At 43.2% G+C, this 23,598-nt stretch overlaps 1 protein-coding gene across 1 annotated transcript in view; it reads left to right on the top strand.

The window, feature by feature from the left end:
- The window catches only part of Minar1 (membrane integral NOTCH2 associated receptor 1), a 37,348-nt gene extending 14,822 nt beyond the window's left edge, over nt 1–22,526 (top strand). The window contains exons 2-4 of the mRNA XM_046428133.2: nt 7,526–9,873; nt 14,012–14,266; nt 19,304–22,526. Of these exons, the coding sequence (XP_046284089.1) occupies nt 7,576–9,873; nt 14,012–14,266; nt 19,304–19,501 (2,751 nt within the window). The 5' untranslated portion in view covers nt 7,526–7,575 and the 3' untranslated portion in view covers nt 19,502–22,526. The remainder of the gene's footprint in view (nt 1–7,525; nt 9,874–14,011; nt 14,267–19,303) is intronic.
- The last annotated feature ends 1,072 nt before the right edge of the window (nt 22,527–23,598 follow it).

Below are 23,598 nucleotides of genomic sequence, written 5' to 3'. Positions count from 1 at the left end.
CTTGGAAACACTCTGTCATCTTATTGATTTTTATTGGTCCTACTTTGTCTTTGCTTTTATTTCTCTTCTTTCCTACTCTGTCCTAGATGAGTGGCTCTTATTTATTCCCCTGTTTTATCTATGCTGGTTTAGAAGTCCAACAATTTCTTCCTGTTCTTGGGGTTTCCCATACTTTTTCCCAACATACATTTTAATTGATGTATTAGCTGAATTTATTTAACATCTCTTTCCTTCTCCAGATAATACAAGGCATTTCATAAAAACAATTTGATCCTCATCACTTCCTCTCCTATTTTACCTGCAAAATTAGTCATCAGTAGTTTTACACAGTTGACACATGATAAAAATTAACTATATGTGTACCAGTTTCTTTTCTCTGGATTCACTTTCTCTTTGAACAGGCTAATTTATAGCTTTTATGGTAGGGAATATGAGAAATCACCTCTATACCTGAAAAAAGTTCAACTTTTATTCCTGAGAAACATTTTATCTGGTAATAGAATAATGAAGTATATGTTACTTTCCTTTAGCACTATAAAGATGTTTATCCCTATGTTTGTTTACTTTTCTTTATTTTCATTCTTTAAGGAATATCTTTTCCAAGTACACATTTTTGGGCAAAGTTTTCTTTTAGTTTCTGGAATTCTTCAGTTTTCATATGATGTGTTTAGATGTCTAAGGGTGAGTTCATTTTTATATGTCTTAATAGCTCATGTTGCACCTTGAATTTGAAGGTTCATTCTGGAACATTCTTAGACATTATCTTTTTGATCATTGTCTTTCTGTTATTCTCTTTTATCTTTCCTGGAATTCCTATCAGACATTTGAGGAAACTTCTTTTGTGCTTATGTCTCCTAACCCTGATTTCATATCATTTATCTTTGTGTGCTGGATTCTGCTGAATTCCCTTAAATCTCTCTCTCAGTTCACTATTATTTTCTGCACTTAAATCTGTTATTGAATCTGTGCCTTCTGTTTTTTACTTCGATCATCGTTTTTTTTACAAGAACTATCTAGTTCCTTTCCAAATCTATGTTGTTGTTTTTTTTCCAGGGTCTTATTTAGACTTACTACTTATGTCTTTACTTATTTTAAACATCTTCATAGCATTTTTTAGATTGTGGTTCTCTTTTGTGAAATTCTTAAACTTCTAATCCTTCTGGTTATTTTGTGTCTTCTGAATTCTTACTCATTGTGGGGCATTTTCTCTTGTGTGTTGTTATTTCTAGAAAGATAATTCAACTTTAGTGTAGGGCTTTTATTTTTCCTCTCTCACATAGACTTTCCACAGCAGTACAGCACTTGTTTCTTCTTGCACCCACAGATATTATTAGAATGGAACCAATTTTTATATTAATTTCTTACCCTGTGACAACAAAACTGTGGGCCCTGACATATTTAAGACATTGCCCTTGCTTTATATTTCTAAGGAGTAACTTTTTTATTGACTATAGAGCCCAGGCAGAAGCTGAGGAGTGTCCTTGTTTCTGGAACTAATAAGCAGATTTTCTTCTATTTCATTCTTTCAATTAGAATCAGGGAGTAGTGCTTCAAGGGTCCCAACTTTATGCAGAATCTGTGTTCCCACCCTCCTTCTCATGGAGAGGGGATTCTTCTCCTTCTCCTTAGTAAGACTTTCCCTTTCCCTCCAGGGAAGCTCAATATCAGTTCTCCTGCCTACTTTTGTGATTTCTTATCCTTTCCCTGTTTTTGACACCTGGACATTTATTTTGCCCTCTTGCAACCTTAGCTATGCATGTTAAGGGGGGCAAAAAGCACTCTATCCAGCATTTCTAGGTGTTTGTAATGGGTGTCCCTCCCCCACACACATTTTCTTTTTCTTTTTTAAGAGAGAGAGAAAGAGAGAGAGAGAGAATTTTAATATTTACTTTTTAGTTTTCGGCGGACACAACATCTTTGTATGTGGTGCTGAGGATCGAACCCGGGCCGCACGCATGTCAGGCAAGCGCGCTACCGCTTGAGCCACATCCCCAGCCCCTAGTATGAGATTTTATTTGAGATGACATAAAGAATAAAGAATGTAGAAATTCTAGGTTACCAGTTCAGATTCCTAGATGGATACCAAACTTTTACAGTTTCACTGAATCCATAGTTTCATTAAATCACAGTAACATTCCCCATCCTGGAAATAAAGACCACAAAATTCAGAACAATAAGCAGGACAACCACTCCAGAAATCATATAAATGCTACAGAGAAATTCTCCCTCACTGTGCTAACATGAAGTCAGAACATTATGGCCACGTTACATCTCAGCACTTAATTTTGGTTTTTGAAAGATCAATGCATTATGGCATATGGGTGAGCTTTATTAAGAATACTCCATAACCAAGTCTTGCTGATCCAGTTCAAGGTTTATATCATTCATTGTCATCAGATTTCTGGGTTGTTAGTGGTCAGAAAGGAAGATTAAAGCTTTAAGGGAGTTGATAGAAATGAAATTCAGGGAGCTTATGTTTGTCCAAAGATTCAAACGGCAATCCTACAAATTATATCCCCAGATCATCTCTTTCTTCTTCTTTAACATCAAATGTCAACAGTTTGAGCAATTAAAAATGCATAAGGTGGTGAAAGGGTGGACATTCATTTTAGCCTTGTAGGCTGGACAGCAACACCATTTATCATCGTGGGAATGTGGCATGAGAAATGAGAAAGGTGCCCCAGGATAATGGGAAAACATTTAACTCCTGCCCTTCCCAAAGCTACAGACCATTGTTTGTGGAAATACCCATGGCTCAGGAGTTAGACCGTCCTGAATTTCTCACCTTGGCTGTGCATGTGCAGAGGTTTAGAAAACGAAAAGATAATGTGAATCCCAGTCGGTATATCCTGTAGGCTGGGTTGCTTCACCCAGACCCCTGCCCTGACTCCAGTTGCCTATAGAATTGAGTCCAAACTCCTCTCTCAGAATTCATTACTCTATTTGTGCTGATATAACAGAATACCTGAGACTGGATCATTTATAAACAACAAAAAAGTTTATTCCTCATAGTTCTGGAAACTAGAAGCCCACTATCAAGGCACCCGCTTCTTCTATCTGGAGAGGGCTTTTTCACTGCACCCTCATGTGACAGATAGTGGAAGAGCTAGCAAGCCTTATGCTGCATGAATCCTTTGATAAGGGCCTCAGTCCCTCCCATGAGCGAGGAGCCCTTATGGTCTAGTTACCTCTTCATAGCTCACCTCCTAATACTGTCACATTGGTAACCCCTGAATTTTGGAGGGGACACAATCAGATCGTAGCAAGCCCTATCTAAATGCCATTCATGTGTCCAGCTCCACCTCCCTCTCTCCATTCTGACCAAACACACAGACTCCACCCTGCTCCCTTGCACCTTCAGCCTCCTGCCTGGAACATACCCTGTACCCTCAAACATTCACCTCCTCTTCAGCTTTGAGGTCATTGTAGATGGCACCTTTCCTTTCCCCCAGGGCTGGACTCCATCATCCCCACCTGGGGTCCTGTCCCCTTGTTTAAACTCCTCTGGTCCTCAACAGTGAACTCTGGCATTTTGCATGACCATTTGAGAAAATAGCATAGGTGACAGAAGACCTGGCTGCTAAGACCCATTCTGCCACTAATCCCACATGTGCCTTTAAAAAGCCATGTCTCTTTCTTGGCCCCACTTTTCTTATCCATAAAACAAAGGACTCAGGCTGGGCTCCATCCAGCCCTGATCATAAAAATTGTTTTCTTCTCTGAGATCTTGAGCTCTGTGAGGGCAGCTCCCTTACCTTTTTTAAGCTGTGCCTAGCATACTGCCATACCCATACTGGATGCACAGAAAAGGTTCTGTGGGGCTGAATGCTTACAGAACCTTCAAGAAGACCTGAGACCAGTGCATGGGGCGGGTGCTAAAGACCATGGGGGGAAGGCAGGCTGGGCTTGGAGTATTGTGTGTTGAGCCACTTTCAAAATTTCCCCATGGAATCAGATCATGAGCTTTCTTCTTATTTAATAAAAAGCTGGATAATGAGTCCCACAGCCAACTTGTTATTTTCCCTCTGAGGTGGTGCATAATCCAGACACAGGCAGTAACTCACGGGTCTATTGAGGGTCCCTGGAAGCATGTGATTCAAGAAGTCAAAAATGTAATAATGGAGAGGCCAAATTTGTGTTTTAGGCAAGTGTGTCTTGCTCTTTGTATACAACGGAGTCATTTTCCGAAGCTGATCTCACATAGTAGGTCAGTCCAAAGGGGCCTCCCCCATTCACTACTGTCCCTCAGTGGTGGACACTTTACCGACCCTTGGTATAAGGTTGAGCCTTGTACTCTTCAAACAGTACCAGAAGACCTCAGGTCCCTGATCCAGTGTTGGCCTCTGGATCACCCAGTTCTTCAATTTCCTCATCTGCAGAGAGTTGTTTGTGTGGTTAAATGAGGTAGCCCCGCCCATGGCTGCCTGCTGCAGGCTGAGTCTATTATTCTGCTAGAGAACCTGGAAGCTTATTTTTCAATGCATTCTTTCTTTGCTCCTATTCCTCCCTGCATATATTGGTATAGTGTAGCAGGTCTGTGTGGAGTTTCTCTGATGGTGGACCACATCATGTGCACCTACACAGTACCTGTGTCCATGTACCTGTTTTCATCCATAGATTCCTTACCTTCACTTTTTAAAATTAATTAATTAATTTATTTTTATTAGGTATATATGACAGCAGAATGCATTTTGATTCATTGTGCACAATTGCAGCAGAACTTTTCATTTCTTTGGTTGTACACCATGCAGCGTCGCACCATATGTGTAGTAATACGTGTACCTAGGGTAATGATGTCCATCTCATTCCACCATCTTTCCTGTCCCCTCTTTACCTTCAACTTTGACAAAAGTAACTTAGGCCTCATACAGTGTTTGTATTTCCATCATTCACTTCAGGAGACATTGAGCCTTGGTTTCTTAAAATAGTTCTTTTTAAATTTTTTTAAAATATTTTTTTTAGTTGTAGATGGACACAATATCTTTATATTTATTTATTTATTTTTATGTGGTATTGAGGATCCAACCCAGGCCCTCACGTGTGTGAGGCAAGCGCTCTACCACTGAGCTACACCCCAGCCCCCAAGTAGTTTTTTTTTTTTTTTAATCTGGGATCAATAATTCTTTATAGACATGCAAAGTAGGCATGAAATTTGAGATGACAAAGTCCTGGGCTTTCTTGGGAGGCACATGATGGGGCGGGGCATGGAGCTAGCTGACAGCCCTGGCTTTAGATCTTGTTGCTTCCAGATGCTACCAGACCCTTAAGTTCCTGAAGCCTGTTTCCTCATCTGTCAAAAAGTAATAGCAAAAATGAAGAGGCTTCTGAAGGTAGTTACAGGGATTAAAGAAAAATGTAGCTAGGAAAGTGCTTTGTATGACCACAACCATAAAATATGATATGCATGTGTTGCTGTTGCTGTTCCCTAAATTGCATTCATTTGTCCTCTGCTCTGATATCTAAATCCATTTATTTACTTGAAATTCAAGCATTACAGGTTGTCCCCACCTTTAGCAAGCCAGAACATCCTGACACAGAATGCTTTAATAAGATGCAGTTGAAGGCTGGGCAGGGCAGAGGCACTGAGTGGGAGAAGTGGGATTCCCAGTGACTTATTCTGGGCAGGAACAGAACTTGTCTGGGTTTCATTCCTTTTTCTATACTGGAAAATGTAAGCCACAGATCTATGCATATCCCTCAACATTCATGAGTGAGACCAAGCTAATGTTTATAAAAGCCTGTTTAGAGGAGCTGCCCTTGGGGTGGAGAGAGAGCCCATTGCCTCAAGCTGCTAAAATTTAATCTGAAGAAAATGCACTCTTCCCCTAGAAAATGGGCTGGGCCCCACAGACTGGGTCAGCTTTAAAATCAATAAATCGATTATCAAATCACCTTGTCTAAGTAGTGTGGATCAGGGAAATAATGCATTATGTAATTCATTGTGTCCTCAGGAATTGCAAAAGCTGTGTCCATGTTTATAAATGAGGAATTTCACCTTCTCCTATGAAATTTTGTTAAACGTTTGGTTTGATGTTTTTAATTTTCTCATCCCACATCAGTTAATATGGCTTTTCCATTCCATTCCAAAGTAAGGTTCGTTATTGTTTGGCAACTGCAAAATAATATGTGTATATTGTAAGAATTTTAGAAAGGATGGGGAATTACAAGGAACAAATAACATATCACCTATAAATAATGAACAGTGACTGAACAGGAAAGGGTATGAGGGAACCTTTTTGGAGTAATAAGAACATTTTATATCTTCTTTCTGGAGGTGTTGGTTAGTGCACAGGCATATCTGTCAAAACTTCAACTGATGCATACTTGATGATTTGTGATCTTCATTGTATGTAAATTTTATATGCAAAGGAAAACTAAACAGTTACTGAACTTGAGGTAATGATGTGCATGACAAAGTATTTAGGGGGAAATGTACAGATGTCTGCAATTTGCTTTAAAGTACATAAAAAATAAGGTGGCTTGATGATGGATAGATGGGTAGATATGTGATCAAGCAAATATATTAAAATGTTAATTGTAGAATCCAGATGGTGGGTATATGAGTGTACACTATAAAACTCTTTCAACTTTGCTGCATGTTTGAAAATTTGCATGATAAAGTATTGGGGAAAAGAGATTACTAATTTAGGAAAAAAAGTCTATATTTAAAATTCAAACTTAATGACTATTAACATTTAAATGCACTTTCATTGTCACTTTTAGGAACATATAACTTTATATCATTAAGATCTTTCTATGTACATATTTATTTCCATATTTTTTCACTCAATATTGTACCACAGTTTTCTTTTGCCACTCAAAGTTTTATGTCATTTTTAAGTTAAGGTACCATTTACAAATAGTGAGATGCACACTTTTTAGTGTATAGTTCCATGAGTTTTGACAAATGCATATAGTCACATAACCACCACCACCACCACCAAGATGTAGAACAGGTCCATCATTCTGGAAAATTTCCCTGTGCGTCTTCAAGGTCAACCCCTCCCCTTACATCCAGCCCCTGACAACCACTGATCTATTTTCCAGAGTTCATTATAATGGAATCATATAGTAATATATAGTATGTAGCCTTTTGACTCTGGCTTCTTTCACTCCATGAATCATCCATGTCATGGCATGTACTAGAAGTTTGTTCTTTTCCTACCAATGTTCCATTATAGGGTGTAATTTTAGTGCTTGTAAAATTTCATTGTATATCATAACCTGTTGTATTCCTATATTTCCTATTATTTGGATATTTAGGATTTTTTTTATTTTTTCACCATGTAAATACCCTGGTAGTGAACATCTTTTTGCATAATTGTTGCCACTGATCATTTCTTTAAGGTAGATTCCTGGGAAGGGAATTACTATGAATAGTTTTAAAGCCCTTGATACACTGTATAGTCATTAAAATGTTTTCCTTTGTATTTCTTTAAGTGGTTCATAACAAGCTGAACTTAAGGTCCCACTGGTGTTTATAACCTTCTTTCCCTCCCTCTCTTTTTCAATGTCGTCCCTGTAGAACTGACCTGAAGCTTCCCTATCATCAGTGGGGTTTCAAAATTATAAATCATGGAGGCCAATCAGGAGACTTCTCTCTTCTTGGTGAAGATCTTGGAGGAACTGGACAGCAAGCAAAATACCGTTTCCTATCAGGACCTGTGCAAATCACTGTGTGCCCGGTTTGATCTGTCGCAACTTGCCAAACTGAGAAGCGTGCTCTTCTACACTGCTTGTCTCGATCCCAATTTTCCAGCCACATTATTCAAAGACAAGATGAAATGCACTGTGAATAACCAGCAATCCAAGAAAATCATGGTGGCAGCAGACATCGTGACCATATTCAACCTGATCCAAATGAATGGGGGTGCCGCTAAGGAGAAGCTGCCTACTGGTCGCCAAAAGGGCCGCAAGAAGGAGGCGTCCTTTGAATCATGCAGGTCTGACACAGAGATCTGCAACGCTGCCGAGTGTGAGCCCCTGAACTGTGAGCTGAGCGAGAGGCCCTTCAGCCGGGGCTACCCCACCAGGCAGTCATCCAAGTGCCGCAAGATGGATTGCAAGGACTGCCCGCAGTTTGTCCCTGCCTCGGAGCCCAACTTCTTGTTGGGTGTCAGCAAAGAGGTGAAAAACCGGGCTGCTTCCCTGGACAGGCTGCAGGCTCTGGCCCCATACTCTGTGGCCAGCCCTCAGCCCTGTGAGATGCAAAGGACCTACTTCCCCATGAACATCGAGAATGAGTCCATTTCAGACCAGGACTCCCTGCCCCTCAGTCAGAGCATCAAGGAGACCTTCATCTCCAATGAGGAGCCCTTCGTGGTTCAGTCTTGTGTCCAGAAAAGGAACATCTTCAAAGAGGATTTTCACAATCTCATGACCGTGTCCCCGAGTTTGGTTGATCCTACCAACAAAGCAGAGGCTGAGCATGGGGAACATCAGAGTCGAAAGGAGTCCCACAAGCCACCCTTCTTTAATCACAGCTTTGAGATGCCCTACCACAGCCAGTACCTGAACCCGGTGTATTCCCCCGTTCCTGACAAAAGGCGCGTAAAGCATGAAAGCCTAGATGACCTTCAAGCATCTACGTATTTCGGACCCACTCCTGTGATGGGAACCCAGGACACCAGACGCTGTCCGGGGAGGCCCAGTAAGCAGACTCCGTGGCCAGCCAAAAGCTGGAGCTTAAATACAGAGGAAGTTCCTGATTTTGAACGGTCCTTTTTCAATAGAAATCCCTCCGAGGAAAAGCTACGCTACCCGAATCCCGGAAGCCAGACCCCCAATTTTTCAGCTCCAGACAGGCGCCCCACTTACTTGGTGCCGAAGGATCAGCAGCCGATTCTCCCCATTGGCTACGCGGTGAAACAAAATGGGCTCAAATCTAAAGAGATCTCATCCCCTGTTGACCTGGAGAAGCACGAAGCCATCAAGAAGTTTAAAGACAAGAGTATTAGCTGCACCAGCGGACAGCTCAGCTCAGACACCAGTAGCGTGGGCACTCAGACGGAGCAGCACGTCCTAGAACCCAAGAAATGCAAAGACTTGTGCGCCTCTGGCCCGGGCAAGTACAGCGACAGGCACATGAAGCACTCCGATGACGACTCTGAAATCGTCAGTGACGATATCAGTGATATTTTCCGGTTCCTCGACGACATGAGCATCAGTGGTTCTACGGGGGTGATACAGTCGTCCTGCTATAACAGCACCGGGTCCTTGTCTCAGCTTCATAAGTCGGACTGTGACAGTTCCCCAGAGCACAACCTCACCAAAATTGCCAATGGGGTCCCCAACAGCAAGGGAGACAAGGGCAACCGGCCCGAAAACATCCGCCACTCGGAAGAAGAGTTGAAGACCAGTGTGTGCAAACTGGTGCTCAGGATCGGTGAAATTGAACGGAAGCTGGAATCACTGTCGGGGGTCCGCGAGGAAATCTCCCAGGTCCTGGGCAAACTCAATAAACTGGATCAGAAGATGCAGCAGCCAGAGAAGGTGAATGTGCAGATCGATCTGAACTCCTTGACTAGCGAGGCTCCCTCGGATGACAGCGCCTCTCCCCGGGTGTTCCGTGCACACAGTGGCTCCCATGGACCCAAGCTGGAGAGCAACGCGGACTGGTGCTGCTCCGATGCCAGCGGAAGCAACAGCGAAAGCCTGCGCGTCAAGGCCTTAAAAAAAAGCCTCTTCACCAGGCCATCCTCCAGGTCCCTGACCGAGGAGAACAGCGCCACCGAGTCCAAGATCGCCAGCATCTCCAACTCGCCCAGAGACTGGCGCACCATCACCTACACCAACCGCATGGGCCTCAATGAGGAGGAGATAAAAGAGGCAGGCCCAGGAGATAATAAGGACTGGCATCGGAAATCTAAAGAGGTAACTGAAATTTAGGTTCCCATCATTGGCACCGGCTTTATCATAGCCCTGGTTGTATTTCCAAGCTCGGGATATTCCATAAAGCAGGAAAAAGGCCTCATCTCTGTGTGCTAGTTACCCTTCCAGGTTTGGCAAGCTTGGCCCATTAGAACAGAGAGGACAAGAAGGCAGGCTGTTTGTTCGGCCAATTGTCAGTCAGGGAGGTGGAGCTCACTCTGAGATGTTGCCTGCAGTAGACAGTGTGGCTGGGATATTGGACAGGTGGTGTGAGAACAGATTTTCACAGAACGGGGGTGTGTCAGGGCAGACAGGCGCCACCAAGGATGTCTTTCTGTCCTTTTCGAAGCAGCAGGACCCATGCCAGGCAAGCAGGGAAAATGCTTTGCAAATATGCTTGCTGATGTGTGTCCTTTTTATGGACTTTGTTTCATGTGTGATGTTCCTTTGCAAAAGCATGAATTCTGTCATTGTAAGACAGATGTTGAGTAAGAAGATAAATAAGAAAACGATTCATTGTTCCCCATGCAAAAATAGCAACTCTTAATATGGTGTCTCCCTTTCCTTTTCCATTGGTTCTCCCTACATAGTTGTATTGTTCTGTGCTTTCAATGTGAGCATGAGTGCTTTTGCACATTGATCTCAGACTTCACCTCATCAGCTCTGGAATCTGCACAGTTACATATACTCGAATGCTTTCTTTTTCTCATTCCCTGTGGTAAGGAGGGACTTGTTTCAGTGGCACCTGTGGCTACTCCTGTTCATTCTGAGTGAGTTCCAGAGAACCATTTCTGGCCAAAGTGATAATTTTCAGTTTGTCCTTGTCTCCATTCCCTCCCCTGCTTCTCAAGGTAAGTGGTCGGACCACAGAGTCTGCTGAGGTCCCTGAGGACAGGATTGCCAGGGACAGGAAGTGAGGATGGTGTGGGATGCACATGTGCTAAGCTAGAGGAGGAGGCTGAGATTCTAAAATGTTACAAAGAAAGGAAAGCTTGGAAAACTGGGTCCTAAGGAGGTTCTCAGGGTCCAAAGACGGGGGAAAGAAAAAAATTAAGTAGCCATTTTTTCTGACCCCCAAGAAGCCTTGGGTAGTACTGGTCACCACTCCAGTTTTCTGTATCTGTTTTCCATGAATAGTGTTGGAGAAAGGCCAGAGGATGATCCATGCTGCTACTCTGACTGGATGCCCAGACATGTCCTTGTCTTCTAGTTCCAGTGCCCTTGTCTCTTAGCTAAGCCAGGTTTATAGAATCCTGGGTCTTGGATAGCATTGAAAAGTGGCCATTTAGAGGTCTGAAGTGCTCAGGCACTTCTTAGGAATGCTAATTCAAACTGAACTAGCCACGCCTGCAATCCATTAAATGTCCAGGCTTCACCTGACCAACAGGAATAGCCACAATGTAAAGGAAGAGCCATTTGAAATGTGCCTCACACAAAAGCCTTCTTCATTTTGTTGCCTCTGTGACCCTATTTTCTTCTACCTGCTCTCACCATCCCTAGGCTGAGGATGGTGCTAACTGGCCTGGGTTCTCAATTTGGTCCCAGGTCTCAAATTGCTGCAGGCCAGTTCCCCACATGACTTGCCCACATATCAAAACCTACAGGTCTCAAATCAGACTTTTGTGTTCCTTGAAAGCCAGTGTTCCTTCTTGCTGATTCCCTCCTGGGGGCATTGGGTCACCATTTCATGCAATCATCGAAGCTAAAAAGGCCCTGCTCACCTTGGACTTCTCTTTGCCTCACTCACATCAGTAGAGCTGCTAGGCCCTGTGCATTGTTCTCTTGTGGTATTTCCTACATTTCTTCCTTCCTTTCCATTTACCCCACACACAACCCAGGCTCTTAGCACCCCCCACCTAGGACTTGGGGGCCCACTCTCTGCTTTCTGTCCTACATCATGGACCACTGCTGTGTTTACTTTCCAAAATTCTGCTCTCTGGTTGCGTGGTGCCTCCTATTCCCAACTGCTTCTTGGTACCCCTTTCCTTCAGCAAAAAGTCTCAAACTTAGGTTTTAAGGCTTTGTGGACTTTATGTACAACACACACACACACACATACACACACACACACACACCAGATGGTTCTGTTACATCCTGAGGCCTATTTTTCCTCAAAAATGCCATGCTCACATCCAGTCACCCATTCAGCAAATACTGATTGAGCATCTATAATGGCCAGGCCCTGTTTTATCATCAAAACTTTCTTCATATGATTCCTCCATCAGAAATATCTGACCCCCTCCTCTGTGCTGATATAAGTCCTGCACACTCTTCATGACATCTTAATTCATAGGTATCTGGAAGCTTCCCTAGATTATTGGTGGTCTTTGATCTCTAGTCTTTGTTCAGATGTAATAGGCTAAAACATACATATTGTGTGTGTATATATGGATTGCCAAGTTAAAACATAAACTCCTCAGTGGTAGGAACAGACATGGTCAGTTAAACATCCTGTCTTAGGAGTGTCAACAGGTACAGATTCTGGTTCTACCACTTACTAGTTGTGTAGCATTGGGTCAGTCTCTTAACCCCTCTGACCTGAGATTCCACATGCATGATGGGGATAACTATAGTTACAACCTCAGGATATTAATGAGAAGATGGAATGAGATAATGCACCTTTAGCACTGGGCACATAGTCCTTGGTTAACTGTGATCACGATTGCAGTGGCTGTTGTGGTTGTCATTATTGCCATTTTCACCAGTCCTCAGCTTGGTGTGGGCCCTGCATGTGGTAGAGGCTCTATGAATGTCAAGTCATGGAAATTAGAAGAATAGGTCAAATCAGTGAAGACTCTTCTGAGTCTTGGCTTTGATGAAATAGAAAACAAGAGGGAACACCACTTCCTTGTTTGGGTTTAGCAGAGTTTGTCCTGCACTCTTCATGTCTGTGTAACAGCCTTGGTGGGTTGGAATAGCTAATTGCTAGCTGTGTTTGAGCAAGAGCCGATGGGCTGGATTTGAGGATAGGTGGGCAGTCGGTCCCCTTGCATGTGGGCAATGCACTCACATGCATTTGTTCATCACATGTCACATGTCACACCTGATATATCATCCTCATGACAATTAACCTGATTCCCTTTCTCTTACTTCTTACTACACTCCTCTACTCCAGTCTTTTTCTATTAATTATATGCACAACACTCTTTGCTAACTCAACTCCATACCATTGGTTTCTCTCCCTTCCACAAATAGTGATGGACTGTCTTCTACGCAGTGTCTATTTTGCTGGATCCAGGATTACAAGGTGAACAATTGCCTGCCTTCAAGGAACTCACAGTCCAGTGGAGACAGATGGATAAACAGGCAGTTATTGTTCAATGTGACAAATGATGGCTGAGATGTCTACGCACAGTCCTGTGAGGTCACATGCCTGGGTGCTATCGAAGTCTTGGTGGGTCAGGAAGTGCTGCCTGGAGGAAATGACATCTTTGTGGCTTGAAGGTAGAAATAGAGAGCATCAGAAGTTCTCCATTATAACAGGTCCACTGAGAACAGTCCAGGGATATGTTTCCTGGACTGAGGACATAAATGATGGTGAGCTGTGTTAGGCACCTTCACACCTTCACCCTGTTGCCCTGACTATCCTCTTATCCTGAATGCCTGTAGATGCCTCTGAAAGGGACCACCAGCTACCAGGGATAATTGCTAGAGAGGCAGTCCACATGTGCTTTCTTCCTGGCCTTTCCTTTTGAGACAAATAGTGTGCATAGAAGGGAGGACCTGAATCTTTCACTCCAGCTATAAAATGGTAAAAGAAAGAAGAGGCATTGCTATGCAGCAGTCAACAAAGACTCTCTGGAGCCAGTTGATTAGGTATCAATCCCAGGTCTAACCCATATCAGCCGTGTGTCCTGGGGCAGGTGGTTGAGTCTGGGCTTCATTGTTCTGTCTGTGCAATGGGTGTTAATATGGCAGTGATGGTGTTAGGATCAGATTGAAGAACCTGGCATGGAAGAATTAGCTTGTGTTCATACTATTAGAATCAGAAGCTTTTACTAGGAAATGTCCCCAATACAGGTATGTTTTCTATTTGTTCCTAAGTAACTACACGTTGCTACCTGGATGTGATAAGAAGCTGCACCCTGAGATCTGATAGCCCCTGTGCTGCTTTTCTGGAATTCTCTGTGCCCCTCTGCAGGCTGACAGGCAGTATGACATCCCCCCACAGCACCGACTGCCCAAGCAGCCCAAAGATGGCTTCCTGGTGGAGCAGGTGTTCAGCCCTCACCCCTACCCCACCTCACTCAAGGCCCACATGAAGAGCAACCCCCTGTACACGGACATGCGGCTGACGGAGCTGGCTGAGGTGAAGCGGGGCCAGCCTTCTTGGACCATCGAGGAGTATACGCGGAACACAGGCGACAAGGGCAAGCTGACAGCCCTGGACCTGCAGGTGAGCTTTTCCTGTTCCCGGGTGGGCCGCGGGGAGCCCTGCAGTGTGCAGGCAGATGCAGGAATGGGTCAAGGATGGCTTAGACCCGCCCACTCCCTCACCCTTCAACTCCCTGGGTCCCCCTTATGAAATTCTGAATTCTAATCAATCAGAGAGCAGAGGAGATTCTTTTTTTTTCTAACAAGGGGGATTGTTGTTTTGTGTAGTTGTTTTTAAACATTTAGCAGTGGGGATGCTTGCTTTATTTTTATTTGTTGGCCATCTGATTTGCTAATGATGCATTTAAGACCAAGTGCAGATTCTAATCTTGACTCATAAGACCTGAGCCAAACTGTTTAATGAAATACAAGCTGATTTCTCCTTCCATATGTAGCACGTGGGATAAGCATATTTATGGGAGCCAAGCTATGGATTATGTTTCCATATGGAGCAGCCCCAGGTAAGAGCCATCCCCAGAAGCTCTGTGAATGCCATTGTGGCCAGAGGGCATGTTTTTTGTTCACCCACAGGCAGGGCTGGGTTTTGGCCACACTTTTCATTTTGGTGAGCAGCTCCACCTTAGTTTCATTCACGCCACATCTATCTGTGTCTCTATCTACATCACCATGAAGCAAAGAAAACACTGTCCCTACCTGTGGGCTTAGCTTTGTGAGCAGCGAGGCCATAGCACCAAGAGTGCGTCATATCCAGAATGACCATGCACTTGGTAAGAGCTGCTTATAGAGGCCAATATAGCAAGACTGTCCTGCAGTGGCCTTGTTCTAAATCAAAGAGGGCTGCAGGAGGGGCGGCATGGTGCAGAGAAGACCTGTATTCCAGCAGCACTGGGTTCTAAGCCAGGGCGCCTTCACCGTGTAACCTGCTTCAGCATTGGTCCTTCTATCTATGACATGGGCCTAATAATATCCAACTTATGGTGGCACTGTGAGAACTGAAAATGATATGCTAAAATCCACCGAGTTAAGTAGGCACTGAAAAGGAGAGCGTTGGGAGATTCAGCATGGAGGGTAAAGGAGGCTGGGATCCGTCATCTTCGCTTGGGGCTTCTCACAGCAGTCTCTCATCCAGGCCCAGTGGAGGCAGGAGTTGGTAAGACTCTCTCCAGTTTAGGAATGAGGAAATAGAGGCACCAGGAAGGGTGGCAACTTGCCCCAGGTCAGACGAGTCTAAAGCACACTGGACCATCAGCAATAAGTCTCCCGTTCTTTCTCTTCTTTTACCTTGGCACCATTTCATTTTTCAGTTGATAAGAGTGTAGTGGATCTTCATGTCACAAACATTGATTGCAATGACATTTGTGTATCTGGGGCCCTAAATTATGTAATTATGGGAAAGGGATGCTCTGGTCAGATCCTCAAAGTGAGGTTAGTGGGTAGAGGAGCATCCCCCAAGTACCTTCTCAGCCTTCTTACTTCATGCATGTTATGACCCCATGTGTACTGCATGTCACCTATGCCTTTGGGACAGTACCTTTCCTGTCATCTTCCTGCTGACAAGCAGGTCAGACAAGAGTTGATTCCCTGGCAGGTGGGTCTCTATGCAGCTTTGCCATGAGTGCTACACCTCGATCTATAGATATTCAACAACAGTGAGCCACTGCTTAGAAAGAACCCAGAGATGTGAATGGCTAAACCAGTAGAAAAATCCACATTTCACCAGTGCCAGGGAGATGATCTTGAAAGAGTCAGATGATTGCATGAGACTAAGAAACTTTTTTTTTTTTTTTAAGTTTAGGGAGAGGGAGTGAGAAGATACAGGCCTTCCAATTATATGCAATTTTAGTGTGCCAATGTTAACTAATTAATTTAATTATTTTATTTTTGAACCCAAGGTTATTTTCCCACTGAGATACATCTCCAGTCCTTTTCCTTTTTAAAATTTTTAAAGTTCTGAGACAGGGTCTTGCTGAGGCTGGCCTTGCACCTGTGTTTCTCCTGTCTCAGCCTCCCGAATTGCTGGAATTACAGGTGTGGGCCACGAAGCCCAAACAAAAATGCCAATGTTTAGAAGTATAAAAACAATTATAAAAAATAATAAAATAGATGTTCAGGTTGCAGTACTTTAGGTGACACTATGTAATGCAAAGGGTAGAGTGTTTAGTCACACAAGCTGAAGAAAGAGTTCAGTGCTTTGCAAGGGTGTTTGCAGCCAAGCAGAGCAAGCATCAGGAGCTTGGTGGAGGCAAAGACATCACCTGATTTGTTTTCATTGCTTTGCAGAGATGCAGGTACTGTCCTAGGTCAGCTTTAGCATCTGGACAATCTTCTTCGGGTCCCTTGTTGTCCAGCGGTGCCCACTTGCAGATGTAGGCAAAGGCATAATGGACCTGTTTTTACTTCCAGTGTTTGGCAGCCTAATTAACAATTGAGGACGCTCACCTGCGTCCCTGGGAGCCTCAGTATTACCTCTCTGCTACTTAGTGCCATTATGGCTTGCAGTTATTGAAAAAACTAATTAAAAATAGTTTATTTCACAGGCAGGATGCTAGCCCATAATAAAGCGTAGATAGCTATGAAAGGAAGCCAATTTCCTTCTATCTGAGCCGGAAACAAGGCACACAATCTGATGTGTCCTGTATAGACTGTTTACCTTTCAGAGCAGCCCTGGGAAGATTGGAAGAAGAGCAGGTTGTTTCAACGGCAATGGCCTGAGCCTGTCTTAAAGGTGCCAAGGCAGGGATGGCTGTGGGTCCAGCCTCTACCACACCAACCTTATGAGCACCTCACAGCATGGCAGACTAGTCTTCCAGGAAAATCAACCCATCTTGGGTTTATCTCTTCCTTCTAGAGTTTCTGTTCAACAAATGAAGGGCTTTTATTGCCAAGGAGAGCAGACCTGTCCCAGGTGTCCACAGAGGGCAGATGTGTATATGTGGAGGGGGTTGGCCGAAGCCCAAGAACATGCATTCTAATGGCCAGAGCAGGGCAGCCTTTAGAGGCTCCTGGATCCCAGTAGGGGACACTGTTGCAGGAATTTCTTGCAAAGGGTTGGACAGAGCACCTACACTTTAAGGACTTTTCCCACATTGAGAGTTCCTGGTTTTCATAATGGGTACACTGAGTGGCTAACACAGCCTTCTACCATCGAGATAACTTGAAAAATTCAACCACAGTGTTTAAACATTATGCCTCACTGGGGAGGGAGCCTGTTCTCTTTCCATTGTGTGATGTTGTACAATACGTACTAGCACAGAGGCCAGAGAGTAGATACTTAGGGCTTCATGGGCCCTACTGTTGTTATCACAACCGCTCACCTCTGCCACTGCAGCTCAAAAGCAGCTACAATTTGTCAATGAATGGACCTGACTGTGTGCTGACCAAACTTTAATTTTGGATATTGAGATATGCATTTCATATAATTTTCACTTACCGTGAAACATTCTTCTTCTGATTTTGGGCAACCATTTCAAGATAGAAAATGCATTCTGAGTTGGAGGGCTGTATAAAGACAGGTGGTGGGTTGGATCTGGCCCGTAGGCCAGTCTATAGGGCCTGTGCTAGAAGATGGGTAGCAACAGGAGAGTGAGGAGCCTGAGGAGCACATGGCAGCCGGCTGCCAGCACCCCGCAGAGAACAGATGGCATGCTCCATGGGGTGAGGGGAGGCCGGAGAGGACACCACAGTGGTGTGAGCAGGGATAGAGGTCAATGAGGTCCGGTGAAGCACCCAAGGACCAGCACCCGGGAGAAGCTGTTACCACTGTTGGGTCTGAAGGCCAAGGGCAGGGAACTATTTCTGAAATCCATAAGACCAACAGCTCTGGGAGCTGGAGCTGGTAGGAGCTGAATTGCTGCCAAACTGCAGCCCAGGAGGGAGGGAGCTGGGGAATAAATGCCTCCACCTCCACCTTTTTCTCCTCCTGTGGCCTCTGACTTAACCCACATGGGAGCTAGAGGGCAGGGGAGCCCCCATCATGTATTAATATGGGACAGTCTCCTGGGGGCACAGAAGAAGGAGCCAGAGAGCAAAGAACAGATCAGGAGGGCAGGCAGAAGATTACTAGCATGCATTAGGATCATCAATATACCATCAACAACATGGTGCGACTGAGTTTTTTTTAAAGTGTTGAAAGGTTTGTTTTTCAATCCGCTGTGTGTGTGAATTATAATGTGCCTGTATTTATGAACATTAAACAATCCAAGAAAAATCTTTAAAATGGTTATTTCGTGTGTGTTTCAGAGATTTAGGTGACCTCACTTGGAACTGCAATGTGTTGTTGCTTTTATGTGACACTCACATTATTAAATGCTTGCCATAAAATGAGAACACTGCCTCTCTTCACGGAAATAGATTATAGCCATCAACACGGAATAGGATTCATGAGCAATATAGGTTAAATATGATATTTCTCCTGCAGACAGTTCATTAATCTTGGGGAGACTGGGAGACAGATGTCAGTGGGGGGTGCCTCTTTGGGGGAAGCTGCACCAAGTCCAGGATCATTATCAAGACAGACGTGGGTTGGGGACGGTCTCTAGAACTTGACTTTGAGCACTGGCCTGACCTGCTCAGACAAATGTTTGGAACTGAAATATTTTACATTTTCTTTGAACTGTTTATCTTGGAGGTGCCTTTGATTTTCAGTAGAAGCTCTTCTAGGAATGGAAGACTTGGAGTAACAGGATGGCCTTGCTTCAGGCAGGTCTGTTCCTAGAGCCTGTTGGTAGAGAATATTTTTCAGTGACTTTCCTTTTTCCCCTTGCAGTGGGGACAGCCTGCTCTTGGTTATATGCCCTTGAAGTTTAGAGTTTTGTCTGTCCCGACCATATTTTGTTTGCTTGTCGATAGAGGATCCTTGGGCTTCTCGGTGTCAAAAACCACATGGCATTTTCAGTAAGAAAGGAGCTGGTGCACTCTGTGATGTGTGGGATGAGTCCTTGGTGGCAGGCACAAGGCCGGGGGAGCAGTGTCTGACAGTCACACCTAGTTGCCAGCTGCAGCAACATCTTCAGTGCTTTCAGGAGTGACAACTATCAGAATGTCTTTGACCTGACATCAAGGATTCATCCTATTTCTAACATCTTCTCTTCACTTTTAGACACAAGAATCTTTAAACCCGAACAACTTAGAATATTGGATGGAAGATATTTATACTCCAGGCTATGATTCGTTACTAAAACGGAAAGAAGCTGAATTCAGACGTGCCAAGGTCTGCAAGATCGCGGCTCTGATCGCTGCTGCCGCGTGCACGGTCATCCTTGTCATTGTTGTGCCCATCTGCACGATGAAATCATGAGCCTGTGGACACTGCATTCATGAAGCTTAGGACTACTGATGACTTCTTCCATGTTTGAAGAGCTTGCAGCAGTGCGACAACCGTTTGCTGAAACAGAGGTGAAATCATGGAGACTTTTCTGCAAATGCCGAAGGAGGTCTTCAGAGGGTATATACTCTAGAAAGAAATCTACCTACTTATTAGCTTTGACTTACTTACACTCTGATGCATTTTTAGAAGTGCAATATCTTTTCCTACCAAAAGAATGTAATGGACTATCAGTGAATACAAAGTGAATATTCTAAGCAAAAATAAAAAAGGAAGATTAATTGGATTCTTTCCATTTTGATGATGTTTTTTGGCCTGGAATAAGTTATACATAAGATATTTAATACATGCCTCCCTGGGGAAGCTGAGGGTGATAGCAAAGTGAAAAGAAAAAGGAGATGGGTTCTATTTTTCCGTAATAATGCTCTGAGACCATTGCTGGTGAAGTACAGGGTGTGTGTCCACACAGGATCTTACTTCTCTGCTGACTTTTATCAAGGGCTACCGACTTTGCATCCTTGCCCTTCTATCATCACCATGACAGAATGTCTGCAGATTGCAGATCTTCGTGGGAACATTCTAGACCTTCTTCCTTGTGCCCAGAGTAGGAAGGAGCTGGCCTGCCAAGCCAGCATGGCACCAAATGTGCCCTTTCTGCCTAATGGCCAAGGTGTTCAGGACAGGAGACCTTCCTATCCCCAACCCATGGTGTGGGGAGATGCTTGCTCATGGTGAAAGGTCGATATTTGAAAATTGTGGCCACCCCAAAGGATCTACCACTTTTGCTCTGGCGAGTGGTTCTACTCCTTGACTTTCTCTCTCCTAGTGATACCATATACTCTGCTTTGAAGAGTTTGGAACTTGTCCTTGTGCCTTGAGGAGTAGAGACAAATGGCGACACTTTGACATTCTAACTCTATACCATGGTTTCCATGCACCACCCATATCAGCTATTTTCAATGGCTTAAAAAGATTTCGAAAGCTTGTTCAATACTATGATAAAGGCACTGAGGTCTTCTCAACTACCCCAACACCTACTCCAGAGTTTTGAATACTTGTCAGCAGTGCAAAAAAAATAGTATCTATTTAACCACTTATCTATCTACATGTCTATCTAAATACGTAACTTTTGTTTATTGTCTTCTCTGTTAAGTAACTCGAGAGCAAAGTTTTCTCCAGTGTATAAGAAGTTGTTGTGATTTCATTAGAGTCTGATCTCAAGTTTCCACCTGCTGAATGGTGCTTTGCCAATAACTGGACAGAAAGAATCCTTGTCAACATCTGCTTCTAATGTTCTGTTATGAGTTAAAACAAAACAAAACAAAAATTTGCCAAGCAAGCAACCTTAAATTCTTTTCTTCTCGAGGTGGTATATACATAATTTTTGGATAGTAAGAAATTTTTGCTCTGGATGGTATGATAAATTCCTGCAAGTGGGGCTTGGGAAGCATCTCAATTTTTAAAGCAATAGGAGTCCAGCAATCATCCTAAACAATTACAATAATATTTAGCTTGCTGTGTCTAATTCTACTGTTCACTATTAAGAGGTAGTCAGTGCATTTTATGATGTTAGCAAATGAGGGATGGATGCTCTCAACTGTAGTGAGCCTTTATTTTTAGAGGTCTTCATGTTATCTATTTCTATTGTCATGTTTATGTATGGATTTTCAATTAGGTGACTGAAACTTAAGCCTTAGTATTGAGGGTTTATAATTGAAAATGAAAAAAAAAAAAACCTCTATATATTATTGTCTATTGTCAGAATTTTAGTCTTTTGGTGCTCCATTTTAAATTGGGCACTTTAAATAAGATTATTTCTTTCACCCCAAAGAGGTCATAGATTACACCCTTGGGAGTTGCTGTCCTGCCTTCTCTCCTCCAACCAGTAAGATTCTGTACCGCATTCTGGTCCCACCATTCTGCCCTCTATCACAGATTAAGCTGCCAGAGCATCAGAGATCGTACCTCCCAACTTCTGTGTCTGTGATTTGCAGAAAAGTGGAGATGTGCTCACCCAGGATAAGAAAAATCTTGTTAAATCCCATCCCGACTCCTCCATTAGAAAGATAGGATCATGGTGGTTGGGCCACACCACTTTGCCACTGCCGTTGGGTGAATCTATTACTAATGGACCCTCTCTGCGTCATGTGCCTAGCTACTGAGGGAGGGCACCACTGTGTGCCCCACCCCAAGCATGGAAGTAGAAGGACCCTGTGGAGCCTTCTATATTTTTTCTTCATTTTTGGGGAGATAGCCAGTCTTGCTTGAAGTCCAGTATAAAATTTAAATTCAACTCAACATTGTTATTACATAATGAAACATCCAGACCTGGTGTTAACCCAGGAAATCAGATACTGAAGGTTTATCAGGGGTGGGGTCATCCTCAGCCTGATGGTACCAAGTCTACTGTTGAAGTAGCAGGCCCTGGCTGTGTCTTGAAGCTAACTGGTGCTTGAGGTCTTGGGATCCATAGAAGGTGAAGTTCATAGTTGGATCCTTTCTCCATTGGCCCCTAAGCTTGCTCCAGCCTTCTTCCCCAGGACCCCAGACTCACCCCAGCAATTCCAGTCCCTTAATATGCTGAGTGGAACAAGAAAGAGTCTGGATGAAAGGGAAACATCTACCCATCCCTTTAATATGTGCCCCTCATTTCCTGCTACAATGAGCTCCCCCCAGATGACAGGTAGACTGACCTATCTTCAGTGCTGGGTATCATCTTCTACCACATTCTGGCACTTTATGTGGAGTACAATTTCTTGTATCAGAGTCCAAAATCACTACATGATTAAAATTCACTGCATTTTCTTGTATTTTAAAAAATAAACAATCAGATGTTATTATTGAAGGGATTATTTTGAAATCAAATGTCCTTAGACAATGATTAAATTCAGAAACATTTCATCCTTTTTTCTAATCTGAATTTGTTTTGAACATAGCCTTGCAGAGAAGAAAAAAAAAAAGAGTACCCAGCTCTCAGATTTCGGATATTTTATACCAGTAGCCCCTTTGTTAAATGGCAGATACAATATAGCCAATCATTCTTACATCATCCATTACTAGCTGATCATAAATTATTAGTATTTTAGGGCATGCAGCTATGTGATTGATATCTGCAAGGCTAATTTAATAGATGTGGTACAAATCACTGTTAGGAATATCTGTGCCATAGTTCTGATACCCTTATTGGAATCACGGCAGTGTGTTATTTGTTTACAGTGGCACTTTATTTGTTTGTTTTTAAACAAGAAAACCTCTGCCAGCAGTAAAAGATTCTGTTAAGTGGTATGAAACTTTGTGAATGTTGAAATTCAACATGCTTCGTATTATAACCAACCTGCAAGAACATTGTGGTCAATCGTGTGAATACCAAATCAATATATACTGTATATTGTATTACAGAAATTTGTATTTAAAGGCAAAGATACGATGCTATACCTGGGGAAAAGGGTATTAGATATTTATTAAGTAACAATGAGAAATGCAACAAACTTCCTTATTTATGCCTTATGAACAAAAGAGTGTGAAATATGAGGTGGAGTTTTCTGTGCAAGACCCTACAGGAGTGGGTACCCTTGAAGGCAGGGACTGTGTCTTTTCTATGTTTGTTCTGTACAGCTCTCAGCACACTCTTGGTGCTTGATACATGTTATATAATACCAATAACTAAGCACATTTTTAGATCTTTTTTCAAATGGCTTGTGTAAAATTTGGTTAATGTACAATGGTTGGTTTGAAGCTATCATGTAAAATCTGCCTCTCCAAATATAATCAAAAATAAACTGAAAAATATAAAATATCTTGTAGTGAGATTTTATCCTATGCATAAATTTAAGTGTTGAGTTTTATGCACACACTGAAGCATCCAGCCTGCTGCTATTTCACAATGCCACATAGTCAGCCCTCTGAGCACGCCCCTCTCCAGTTAAAACCCTGCAAAGAAAAAACGATCCACCCTGTCTTCTAGAAACACAGGTTACCTTTGCCTGTTTCTGACTTTTATGCCAATTGACTTGTGTGGTGTGTACTCCTTTGTGTCTGTCTTTCACCACCTGCCCTGATGTTTGGAGAGA

This window comes from Marmota monax, unplaced genomic scaffold (assembly GCF_021218885.2).
Source record: "Marmota monax isolate L192 unplaced genomic scaffold, Marmota_monax_Labrador192_F-V1.1 WCK01_AAM20220418_F8-fsc00111, whole genome shotgun sequence".
NCBI classification, from domain to species: Eukaryota; Metazoa; Chordata; class Mammalia; order Rodentia; family Sciuridae; genus Marmota; species Marmota monax.
Note: the sequence above shows the minus strand (reverse complement) of the source record. Positions and strands in the feature narration are given on the sequence as shown.